Source organism: Melospiza melodia, chromosome 6 (genome assembly GCF_035770615.1).
Source record: "Melospiza melodia melodia isolate bMelMel2 chromosome 6, bMelMel2.pri, whole genome shotgun sequence".
Lineage (NCBI taxonomy): Eukaryota > Metazoa > Chordata > Aves > Passeriformes > Passerellidae > Melospiza > Melospiza melodia.
In genome coordinates, this window is record NC_086199.1 from 75,485,008 (window position 1) to 75,497,555 (window position 12,548).

The window sequence follows — 12,548 nt, forward strand, 5'->3', positions numbered from 1 at the left end:
GGGGACTTTGAGAAGTTTGGGGTCTCCTGGGTTGTATGAATTCAGAGTAGTATGAATTTATAGGTTATATTTTGGTGCTTCTGCTCTATTGAGTGAGCCTTATCAAGATAAACAAAAATAAGTTTGTTTTTCCTTTATTTTCTCCAAAAACTTGGATCTGAATAGGTATGAAGCATACATACATCATCCTAGCTGAACACAAAAACTGACAACAGATTTTTCAGAGTAACTCCAGAGCCATATTAATGGAAACCTGAAAACTGAGAGAACCATTTAGGGTCTTGTGGAATTTTTCTTAACCCACATGAGCAAAGCTTAGTGCTGCTTACAGGGTCTGTAGGTCAATTCTCACATGGAATGTTGTGTCCAGGTCATTTGGTCCTATGTGATAGGACATACCATGAGGACAGCTGAGCTACTAGCTGGTTTTTGGTGCTGAGCACAAGAAAAACCAGAATTGTCCATTTTGGTGCTGAATTACCATTTGAAATCAAAGTTGTCTTGTCTTCTTTAAGACAACAAAGACAGTATCTCAGTTTTTCCCCTTCTGAAAGGATGTTAGGAAAGCAACTTGAGGTATACACAGGTAATTTGCAGACCTTAGAGAGCAGGAATTACTCTTTCCTGAATTGTAGTGGAGACTTCTGTTTCACCTGCCTGATGGGCTTGTGAAGAGAATCCATGTCAGGTCTTTGCCAGAATAGCTGACAGAAGTGTGACCATCCGTGAGGCAGCAAATGGGAGCCCTACAGGGAACAGGACAGCCAGGACAGTGACAGTTACTGTGTGACAGTTACTTGTTTCTTCCATCCTTCCCTCCTGGACAAAGGGGTTCATTAAGTCTTTCTTAAAGCAAAATAATCTAAACAGCACTTAACCATTTCCATCATCTCCTTGTGACTGTTTGCAATGTCTTTCCCAGCCCCCAGACTTGTATTAATCTCTATGGCCACTACAGCAGCTGCAAAAAGCAATGAGTCATCCTGTAAGGAAGGAATTTTACAGAAAGTAGTTAACAGTGTGTGTTGTGAGAGAGGGCAGTCAATCACATGGTTTACTTCATTCCTTCTTCTGTCCACACTGTTCCCTTGCTTATCCCTGCGTACACCTCTGTTTCCCGTGCATTTCCCTGCCTCTTTCCCTAGGCTTGATCTTCTAGGTTTCTGGGATGAAGTACCTTAAAGGCCTGTAGAAGCAGTGGCAGATGAGCCAGGAGCAGCTGGCTTGTCAGCTGGCTACAAACTACCAGCAAGCACGCCCCAAACTTCAGTCCTTGGAGTGCAGCCCGGGCACCGCAGCGAGATGGGGAACAGGAAGGGCCTGTTGTGGTCAGGAACAAGGAGCTGTTTTCCAGCAGCAGGAGCATTGATGCCTGTGCAAGTTTGCAGTTGGCTGGAAGACCTTCACCTGGTTCTAACTGACTCTGACCAAATTGAATCTGACCCTCAGTACTCACCTGGAGTTACTTTGGGTGTAGAAATAGCGCATACCTCGTGGGAGAAGAGCATATAGCACATTTAAACTAGTGAGACTTTTTTTAATAGTAATTCTGGTAGTCAGATCTTCTTCCCCAAAGAGGCTGACAAGCAGTCACTGAGCAGTGTTGGAGAAATAGTTTCCCCTAAATTATAGTCATTATTATTCCTTTTTTTGGTATGTGGTCTCTGTCCCTGGTCAACATGGGACAGAAAGAGAAGGAAAACAAGACTTCACATAATTTATCTACTTAAAACTTCCCATTTAATGATACTGAGAGAACCTGAAAAGTGTATTAGAGTAGCCTGCATTGTGTCCTGGGAATATGTTAGCTTTTGCAGTCACTTCAGGAGTACATTTGCTGAAGAGGCTATTCCATAAGTAATGTTCTTACCCTCCCTTTGCTGCTGCCTTCCTTCTGCAGGGATTGACCACAGCTCATGAGCAGTTCAAAGCCACGTTGCCAGATGCGGACAAGGAGCGACAAGCCATCCTGGGAATCCACAATGAAGTCTCAAAGATTGTCCAGACATACCATGTCAACATGGCAGGAACGAATCCTTACACTACAATCACCCCACATGAGATCAATGGCAAATGGGAACATGTGAGTTCTTTCCAGCCTTGCAGGGTAGTGGGGGACAGTGTCACTGCTCAAACACTGTGGGCTCAGGAAATGGATTATTTACTCTGCAGTTCCCCTCTTGTGCTCACTGCTGAGTTTAGTGGGGTTTTGTCATTTAGTTTTGGCTCTGTTGCTGTATACTTGGAAAGTGGAAAAGATACTTGGTACAATTGCCTAAGGCACAGACCTCCTTTTACATGCTAATTTTAAATGAAAGTTGCTAAATTTGAAAGCTTTGAGGGTTTTAGTCTTCAATTGACCTACAGGTAAGTATAGCGTGTGAATCAGTATCCTTTGTCACCATTCAGCCCCTCAGATGTTCTGTCTCTGCAGCCAAGTAGCCTTTCCCTGCTGTAATCCTAAAAGAGCAGCTACTGTCCCTTCCCATTGTGCTTATGGTTCTTACTAACAAACAAAATCACCCATGTGAGATCTGAACAGAATCCTGCGACTCAGTTCTCATTAGCCACCAAAATCCCAAATAATGAATGGAAGCTGCTTCTGCTCTTCCATGGCCTGACACGAGTTTGTGTGTATCCTACAGCAGATAGGATTCACATCCTGAGAGCTTGCCCACCGTGACTTAAACCACGTGACTGCTTGTATTCAGTGCAAGCACCCACTCCTCCCTCCCTTGTGGCGACTTCTGCATTTCCCGTACGTGTGCCTTTGTGTGCCCAAACTGCACGCTGAGTTGTCACTCCTTGTCGTAGGTGCGGCAGCTGGTTCCCAGAAGGGATCAAGCCCTGATGGAGGAACACGCCCGCCAGCAGCAAAACGAACGGCTCCGTAAGCAGTTTGGTGCACAGGCCAACGTCATTGGACCCTGGATCCAGACCAAGATGGAGGTAGGGCTTTGCAAAGTTCTTCACTGATACTATTGTTCATTATCTCTGCTGACCACCGTCACAGCCATTTGTTCTTCAAGGTACAAAAAGAGAAACATCATAGAAAATACCGAGAGTCCCAAGATTGATATTGGTTACTGAGGCGCTTGTACTTTTCTTCCTCCAACTGTAGTATCAGAAAAAACTACTTACTTACAATGGGGAACACTGGTATTTTAAGATTTGTGTTTATATGCAACAAACTCAAAATCCTAAATCTGAGACAGTTTGTGTAATTGCTTACACACCAATGGTCTTGATACATGTGACTAAATAAATACAACTAATATGCCAAACATCTGCATAGGAGACATTTTTAAGGGAGATCTCTCTTTAGGTAAGATGTGAATTAAAGTCATTGGAGTTGATAAAATGTAAAAATACAAAGCTATTACTGATGGCAGGAGCTGGAAAGAAGAGAGCAGTTACAGCAATATCTCTATGAAGAACTAACTTAATGGCAGACCATACATCAGAAAAAGATTTGGCTTGGTAGATTACTAGTTTATGGTCTGCAGCTTCCCTTTCTTTTGTATCCTTGTATTAGACACATCTTACGTGATTCACCTCACTTGAAAAATGTTCATCACTGTGCTAAATTTTTTGCTGACACTGTCTCAGCTCCTGTGAAGTAACTGCTCCCTGAGATTATTTTTTTTGAATCATCGTGCTGTGTGAGAGTGAAATTGCTGCAATAAATGTCAAGCATGTTGGGGCTTGTCCTTTCAGTGGAGTCTTAACTCCTTTGGCTTTGCTAATGCAGGAGATTGGCCGCATTTCAATAGAGATGCATGGGACCCTGGAGGACCAGCTCAACCACTTGCGGCAGTACGAGAAAAGCATTGTGAATTACAAACCAAAGATTGACCAGCTGGAAGGAGACCACCAGCTGATCCAGGAGGCGCTTATCTTTGACAACAAGCACACCAACTACACCATGGAGGTAAGTTCTGGCAGCAACTAGACAGCCTCATCTGCTGTGGCCAGTTAGGGTTAGCCACGTGTAGCTCTGGCAATGTGCTGGGGTTCTCAGGAAAGCAGAGAGCTTGATAATATGGCCAAGCGTGCAGTGACATGTCACTGAATTTCATTTTTGCCCTACTGTACTTCATGCCAACCCATTCCAATTACTTCCAAATATAGACAACAGAAACAATCTGAATCCCACAGTGTTCCTTGAAAAATTGACAAGTCTCATTTCTCCTGCCACCTGATTGTGTTAGCTGGGATTAGAAAGGCAAGTGCTGATGATTTTGAGCTGCCACTACCTGGCAGAAGAAACAAGTTCAACTGAAGTTTTTTTTAAAGTCAGAGACTGGCTTCCTGTTGATAATGTGAGGCTTCTTGGGAGCAATCCGAGTTCAACATTAGTCCAGCTGAACACAGGCTTTGAAACTTGTTTTTTTGTTTCTGACTATTTCCATTAATCAAGAGCAGAAGCAGGGGAGCACTAGTGTCTTCCAAGCACTGTGTTTTATTCAGTTTCTTGGTAAGGAGAGTCTTCTGCTTAAGTCCTAGAAGCACTGGGCTTGCCTCTCATTTGTGTTAAAGGCTTCCAATATGCTGCTTTGACGAGGCAAAAGAATTTTGCAATAGGACCAAGTTTTTCTTAAGAAAGACAAAGAAAGATCAGAAATTGGCCTCTTCAGTATGGGTTTTTTCAGTTAAAATTCAGATTTTAAACACGTGCAGATTTGAAGGAATCTTTTCTGAGGAATGGACACCAGGGACTGCCTTGCACACTAGGATCATTTAATTTGCAATAAGTAGCACATCTGGTCCACTGGCCTCAGAAGCAGAAGAGCGACTTCTTAATTTCGATATTGTCCTGACCTCTTTTACTAGCATATCCGTGTGGGCTGGGAGCAGTTACTAACAACAATTGCTAGAACCATCAACGAAGTGGAAAACCAGATCCTGACCCGTGATGCCAAAGGAATCAGCCAGGAACAGATGAATGAGTTCCGGGCTTCTTTCAACCACTTTGACAGGGTAAGTCAGTGCTGACTGCAGCTACAAGCTCCCATGTGGACTGCACAGTGCAATAAAAAACAAGCAGTCATTGATAAAATGGGGTCACAGAAGATGTTTCATTGTTAAAAATGCCACTCCTGTGAATCACTCATTTCTGTGAAGACTGCCAAGTGATTGTTAGCCTGGGAGAGGTATGTCTTCATAGGAAACTGCAAAATTTCCTGATAAAGCAAGACTATGGAGAGGTTTGAAGGCTTTTTTAGGCAATTAGACTTTTATCCATTCCTCTCCAGAGAGCAAATAATTATTTGGTTTATAAAATTCTTGGGACCATCTGTTCTCCAGCTTCTATACCATCTCTGCTATATCTGAGGACAGCCTGACCTCAGAGATTGGCAATGCTTTTAAATTGCTGAACACTGGCTATTTCAGCCCTTCTCTAGCTGTCTAAGAAAAATAAACCATGGGTTCTTTTCTTAGGAGAGGGACCCATGAAGCCCTGAAGATTTTATTTTTTGACCTTCATATCATTTGCCCCTTCCTTCACAGCAGTCTGAATGTTAATGCAGACAGAATAGGGGTTTCCCACTTTCAACTATTTGATTATGAAGGCTTAACATTGACTTTAAAAACTGTTTTTTCTTGAAGAAAGTCACTTGAAATTGGCCCCATCATCCTGTCTGTAACTCCATTGATCTGTCCAGAGGTGGTGGCAGCAGGCAGGGGCTCTTCAGTGCTTTGGGTCTGTTCTGAGCTAAAATTCTGCAGGATGGATGGGGATTCTTAATTCCTGTAGTAGCTTGTGTATTATTTGAGAGGTACATCCAAATACTGGGGGAGCGGGCAGTGAGCAAAGGGAGGAGCAGCTGCCAGGCTGTGTTGTGTGCACTGTACATCCGTGCTGCTGGCAGAGCTGAGCACTTGAAATAGCTTTGCCAGGCAAAGCTCCACCCCCTGTGCAGGTCTCATAAATACAGCCATAACGCTGCTCCCCTGAGCTTCAGCTGGTTTTCTTTGTCTATTCCTGGGATACAGCTAAGCTTCCTGGGGTGTGTTGCCAAACATACCTGCCCTCACCTACTCCTTTAGTGGAACTGTTGACTATAAGATTAAGGCAATGCTTCCCACTGCCTCTTCCTGCTTACCTGCACTCTGGGTTACTAGTGAAACACAGGGCTTCTGACACTGGATAACAAGCAGTGATGCAAGTAATTTGACTTGGGAGATTGAGATCTTGAGGCTTCTGAGCATCAGCTGTTTTTGTCATTCAAATGCTCTAAACATGAGCTCTCTGAGAAGGAACTGTTCCAAGAGCATTTTTAGCACATCCTGAAATGTCATTGTGATATCTAATGTTGTGCACTTTTTATTTTTCTTCCCTGTCTTTCTATCTGCATGTCATTCTTCCTGTTCCTCTCTCCTCACCCACTGCATGGTGCACCTGTTTGTTGTCCTTTCACGTGCCTTTGGTGCCCCGTGTGTCCCCTCCTCGCGCCGCACACGTCACCGCGCTGGCACTGCATGTCCTGCTGCCTGGCACACCGCATAACCAGGACCACTCCGGCACACTTGGCCCTGAGGAGTTCAAAGCCTGTCTCATCAGCTTGGGTTACGATATTGGAAACGATGCACAGGTACTGAAAGCTAGTGGTGAACACAGCCAGATATTAAACTGTGGAAAATAACAGGTTTTTTTCCTTTCTTTTCTTGTTTGTCTTAATCCATCTGTTGTTGTTGTTGTTCTTGTGTTTGACTATATATACATCACTTTTCTATACGACTTCCTCTCTAAATGCACTTTGGTATCTATTTCTTTTTAATTCCTTAATTTTTTGTCTTGGGAGAATTTCTTTTATGTCTTCAAACTGTTCTGTTTACTTCTGTGTCACTTAAAACTCCTTTCATTGTCCATTCCTCAATCTGTCTTGCTTAATATCTTCTTGTCCTTTTTTCATCACCAATATGTTTCTTGTGTATAAACTATTCCATGTCCAAAACCACCTTTGCTTCTTCATTGTTTCACAAACTACCTTTCCTCTGTTAATTTCATTGTCCTGTAAATCCTCCTTCTATCTTCTCCCCCCTGAAACTCATTCTTTATAACATCTCCTCTGGGTTCATTTCTCCCTGGACTGGTCTCCCTTTTCTCTTTTGGCTTTTTCCATCTTTGCGTCATTCTCTGTAGAAGAAGACTGGTATGATGGATTGTGAAGATTTCCGAGCCTGCCTTATCTCCATGGGTTACAATATGGTAATGTAGAGCCCTCTGTCACTCCTATTCAAAGTGATTCTGTAGGCACCTTCAGAAATACAGGGAGAATGTGTAGTGAATCAAGGTAAATATAGCTTTATTTTCCAGAATTATCAGCATTGTTAAATCTAGTTTTAGTTGTACATGTAAAACTCTTGTCTCACAGCTCTAGCCAGAGGTACAAAAATAGAAATAATTGTCTAATTCCTGTATGTTTCAAATAAAAATTATATTTATCAAACTATGTAGCTACTAGTGGAAGAAACAGTAAACTTCCTCATGTTGGTGCCTGCTCTCTGCATAGCACACACAACCTCCCCAGCCCTGAATATCAGTTGAAATCATTCAGAAGTGTATGTGACCTCACTTCTGAATGCACTCAAAATGCTGCTCCTCTCATTCCTGCCATTTGTTTCACATCTCCTTCCCTGGACATGTAAGTTCAAGTTCCAGTCATTCTCCCTGTAGCTTTTTCCTCACCAGAATACCTGAATATTCAGAGCGGTAACTTGTGGCACTTTGAGAGGCATGACAGCTAATAGGAAGAGCTTCACCAAAGACTGATGCTCATCAAAGGGCAGGGGAAGAGCACAGTGCAGGCACTCTTGGTGTCTTTACTCCTGATATCAGGCAAAGCAGTGTTTAATCATCTTACTCATCAGCCCAGTATAAATGCAGACTCTTGGGTGTAGTGTGCCAAGACTGTAACATTTGATTAGGTATCTTAATTGCTCTTGAAGGTATAATGTTCTGAATGTGTTAGGAGAGCCTGTTCCCAGGAGAAGACTCTGCTCTACTCTTCCCTCCTCTTTACCTGGGGATGAAGGAATCCCAGAGATGAGAACAGATGATCTTTGATTTAAATGCAGAAGGAAATAAAGAAAACTACACTATAATGTTTTGTTTTTGTAGTAAAACTTCTGTGTAGGATCACAGAATCACAGAATTTTCAAGACTGGAAGAGACCTATAAGATCATCTAGTCCAGCCGATGTTCTAACTGTTCAGCTAGATCATGGCAGCAAGTGCCACATCCAGTCTTTTTTTAAATTCTTCAAGGATCTACAGGATCTTCCCTGTAGAGATTGTTTCCCTGGGCCACTCCAGATATGCAAGTCCTTCTTTGCAAAGCCTGCTATTAAAGATGAGTACAATACTATGAAATACCCCAGAGATGTCTCTTCTGTTCTGTCAGCGGAAAAAAACTGTAGAAGTTATCTTTTAAGTAAATGAAAGTAAAAGGATTTGAGGAGTGTATATCTTCAAATACTGCTACAGACATCTAGCACATGTATAGAGAAATTTGGGTATTCCTCTGAAGTCAGCTGGTATTGTTCCCCAACAGGAGCATTGTCCTAGATCTGGGTGTTATCCTCAGGCATAGCTGGCAATGTTTTATTTCAGAGGACAAACGAGTGGGAAGCATTTGTACACAACAGCAAGCTAAAAAAGAACATCCTGATTAAAAAAAGACCCCAGAGGTGTTTTCTGTTTGGCTTTGTTTCCTAGCCTGTGAGATGAGCTGCTGAACAGTTTCTCCTCACTTGGGTAGCAGTGCTGCCTGAGTCCCCAGGCTGACGTGACTCTCTTGCCCTGCAGGGAGAGGCAGAGTTTGCCCGCATCATGAGCATCGTCGACCCGAACCGGATGGGTGTCGTGACCTTCCAGGCCTTCATCGACTTCATGTCCCGCGAGACGGCAGACACAGACACTGCTGACCAGGTTATGGCTTCCTTCAAGATCCTGGCTGGAGACAAGGTCAGGCTCCACTCCTCAGTTTCCTCTATCTGCTTAGCCTCTGCTTTCTTTTTGCTCTTGTCTCTGAGAGAAAGTGTCAAGGGAAGCACTCTGCCATGGGAGGGTGTTTTCACAGGAGCATTCTGTAGTGCTGGAGGAGTGCAAGGTTAAACTGTGGGTTAATGAGCAGTCTCTTAAAGCACTCAAAAGCCTTGCTCAGCTGTCAGAACTTTGCAGCCCACTCTTGCTTCAAAATTTTAATTAAGAGCTTGGTCGCAATTTGTTATTTTAAAATCAACAAGTTCAGCAGATGGTTTTGATTAGTCTTGAAAACAGTTCATTACTGACAGCTGTAAACTTGAGATAATCTTTCTCAGATCTACATGTCACTATCAGTTGTTACACAATCAATACATTTTCATTGAGGATATTCAATCAATAGACTTTCATTAAGGATATGCTGTATCTGCAGGGGGGACATCTTTTAACCATAGAAATTGGTTGAATGTAGGAAAACTTACGGTGATATGAAAAGTATTAATTTTTGGAATTTACATCATCAGGGGAAGCAGCTGATAAAATATGTAATCTTATTTTTCTTATATAACAATGCCCGCTAATCTTTTATGTGACTGAACAAATAATATGTATGTGTAATATTAATGTATCTCTTTATTTGCTAATGATTCTAGTTATCTCACATGAAATATTGGATACCATTTCTCAGATTGTAATGAGTTATCCTTCAGTTCAGTACTGGTTTCCATTCTTCATTAAGGATCTTTTTTTAATCATAATCTAGAAACCCATGATACCTGTCCTTTAGACATATACCTGACAAAAGCCAGTTCTATTGTCTTTTGAGGCCAGAAAATTCCATGTTACTCAGATAAGCTAACCACTGAATAAATAAGTACTTTGAGATGCAGTATTACTTATTAACTTGTTTACTCTGTGCAGTATGTTACATACACTTGTCAGTGTTTAACATGCTCTGGTGGCTGTAACATGAATTAATATTTCATTATGAAGAAAAGTCCCTCATACCCCAGTCATTAAAGTGAAAGGGAAAAAGGAATTATAAGAAGTCACAGGAGAGAGAGGGATGGTGTGAAACCTGAGCTATTGCTGAGACAGACTGCAAATGGCCGTGAGTGAGTTAGCTAAAGACAACATAGTGATTATGATTAGCAAACAGGCAGCTCCTGTTACCTGCTGCCTGGAGGGAGGCTGGGCTGGCTCAGCTCAGCACAGTGAGTCTCCAGAAGCTGAATTTACATAAGTTTTGCCTGCTCATTAAAAATGTCCACAGTAAAAAGACTGTTGCTGGAGCTGTGGAATCAATACAAAGTGTTTGCTTGTCTGCTGCTTGTATTGGTGCACTAGCAAGAACTAGTGGGGATTGGCCCCTTCCCTTTCTCTGGAGGGAGGGAATGGCAACTCCCAAGGAGCGCAAGCAGCTGCTACCTCCTGCTGGTGAGCGACAGCATCCAATTTAAATTTCTGCTTTCTCCCATCTAATTTCAGCAGGACCTCCTTTGTCAACGGCAAGGCACATTCTTGACACTAATAACCTGCCTGACTTATCTCCAGGTCTTTCTTTAGCTGCACCAGCATCTCTCCTGCAAAACCAATCTTCACTGTAAAAACCATTTGCTTGTCCAAACAGTCGGGAAGGGGAGTGCATGTCCTCCCAGGGTGTAAGAGCAGAGAGCTCCCTGTGTGGGTGTGCGGGTCTGGTTGTTGGGATGCTGTCCCTGAGCGTTGCCTGCTGCCCTGGTGTGACAGGGGGGTGGTGGTCCCTCGGGGGAAAGTCACTTTCCAGGAAGTGACGAGTGCCTTCTCCTTTGTCCTCACTGCAGAACTACATCACTGTGGATGAGCTGCGGCGGGAGCTGCCTCCTGACCAGGCGGAATACTGCATTGCCAGGATGGCACCCTACAATGGCCGTGATGCTGTACCCGGTGCCCTGGACTACATGTCCTTCTCCACAGCGCTCTACGGCGAAAGTGACCTTTAACTTTTTTCTGTCGCACCACACGCTCCCTCCCCTCTCCCCCGTCCAACACGCCCTATTTTCTCTTTGCAAAGCAACCTCTGCTCCGCTCTTTTTTTGTGTTTTCCTGTTTTGCTTCAGATAACAGATCACATTTTTAAGTGGGGGGGAGGACATTGACACGGGACCGCCTACCTTGCCCTTGAAATAACAGTTTACAAAATTATTTTGTGCAGAAAAGTTACGTTTTAAAAAGAACAGACATATTTTATTATAGAAAAAGGTATTTTTCTCCACCAGATTGAAACTTAAAAAGAAAATGTTAAAATATTGCGCCAAATATTTTTTGTTGTGACATAGGAAGTCAAGCACAATGTTACATTCCATCCTTTCCAAAAAGAACCAAACTATGGCAAAACTCCACTTGTTCTGTTAACTATTACATTTGCGTATGTCTCTCTCATCACTTTTATCTTGGGAGGGGGGAAGGCACACAAGTGCATGTGTTTGCTGGTTCACTCATTTCATGAAAATATTTTATGATAAACTTTTGAAATTGCTGTGTTTTCTAGGGAAAAAATAATGTACACAGCTCATGTTTTCATATTTAATTAAAAAATACAATACGCCTCCTATGTTTATCAGTGCACAACTTTTTTTGTTGCTGAGAGTTGTCTGGTTTCAGAACATGAAGCTTGAGAGTTGATAACTTTGATATTGCTTGTCACAAATCATATTAAAAACTTCTTGTGATAACAACTCTAGACTATTCATTTGTATAGTAAAATAGTTTAATCCTATTTAGTTAAACGTGGTAAGGAGAAGTAAGTTACACTACATTTAAAGGTATGGTTGTCAGCCCTACAGCCCTTTCATTCTTGCTGAATAATGTTGAAATTGTCACAGCTTAATGACCACTTTAAATCCCAAATACACCCCTATCTTTAGAAGCACTATTCTTGTTACTCCTTAAAAGCTAGCGCAGAATTAGTTACTAGATCTGTACAAACAACCACCATATCTTAAACCATCCATGAAAAATTCATCTACTGTTCCATGCTCAATATTGAACATCTGACTGATTTTGATTCCGCATCTTCTGACATCATAGATTCCTCCAGGGGTCATCTTTCTACTGGACATACAAAAGAAAGCAGCCTTCAGGACAACTCCTGTGGGAGTTTTATTCAGTCATAAAGTAACACACTCATGCATGTGTTCAGAAATCGGCAAAGGGGAGCAGCCATCTCATATTACAGGTGCATTTCCTGCCCTCCCACAACTTTCTTAGGAAACATAGGGTTAGGAGAAATAACATTAAAATAACATTACTGCTTCATGACAGGTTTCCAGTAAGTGTTTTATAGGTATAAGCACATACCTCTGTCTCTAGTCCCAAAGGCAGATTGTATTTTGAAGTAACGACTGCTGGAATGGTGGATTTTTGGTCAGATTCGCCAAGAGCTTCTTGGTAACATTGTCCTCTGTTCCCCAGGACGGAGCTGAGTCCTGAGGAAGGTGTTGTACATGGTTGGGTTCAGCATACCCACCTGAGGAAGGTATTATTCAGTGTGGGTTGGGATTCAGCACAGCTTTCTGGTT

At 42.5% G+C, this 12,548-nt stretch overlaps 1 protein-coding gene across 5 annotated transcripts in view; it reads left to right on the forward strand.

Annotated features, from left to right (window-relative positions):
• ACTN1 (actinin alpha 1) overlaps positions 1-11,705 on the forward strand; it is an 85,613-nt gene extending 73,908 nt beyond the window's left edge. For 2 of the 5 annotated variants that reach the window (XM_063159278.1, XM_063159279.1), the window contains exons 15-21: positions 1,901-2,083; positions 2,815-2,949; positions 3,752-3,931; positions 4,834-4,980; positions 6,516-6,596; positions 8,812-8,970; positions 10,812-11,705. In XM_063159278.1, coding sequence (XP_063015348.1) covers positions 1,901-2,083; positions 2,815-2,949; positions 3,752-3,931; positions 4,834-4,980; positions 6,516-6,596; positions 8,812-8,970; positions 10,812-10,970 — 1,044 coding nt within the window. In that variant the 3' untranslated portion in view covers positions 10,971-11,705. Of the gene's footprint in view, positions 1-1,900; positions 2,084-2,814; positions 2,950-3,751; positions 3,932-4,833; positions 4,981-6,515; positions 6,597-7,147; positions 7,214-8,811; positions 8,971-10,811 lie in introns of all 5 variants that reach the window. The other 3 variants (XM_063159280.1, XM_063159282.1, XM_063159283.1) reach the window with 2 other exon arrangements.
• The last annotated feature ends 843 nt before the right edge of the window (positions 11,706-12,548 follow it).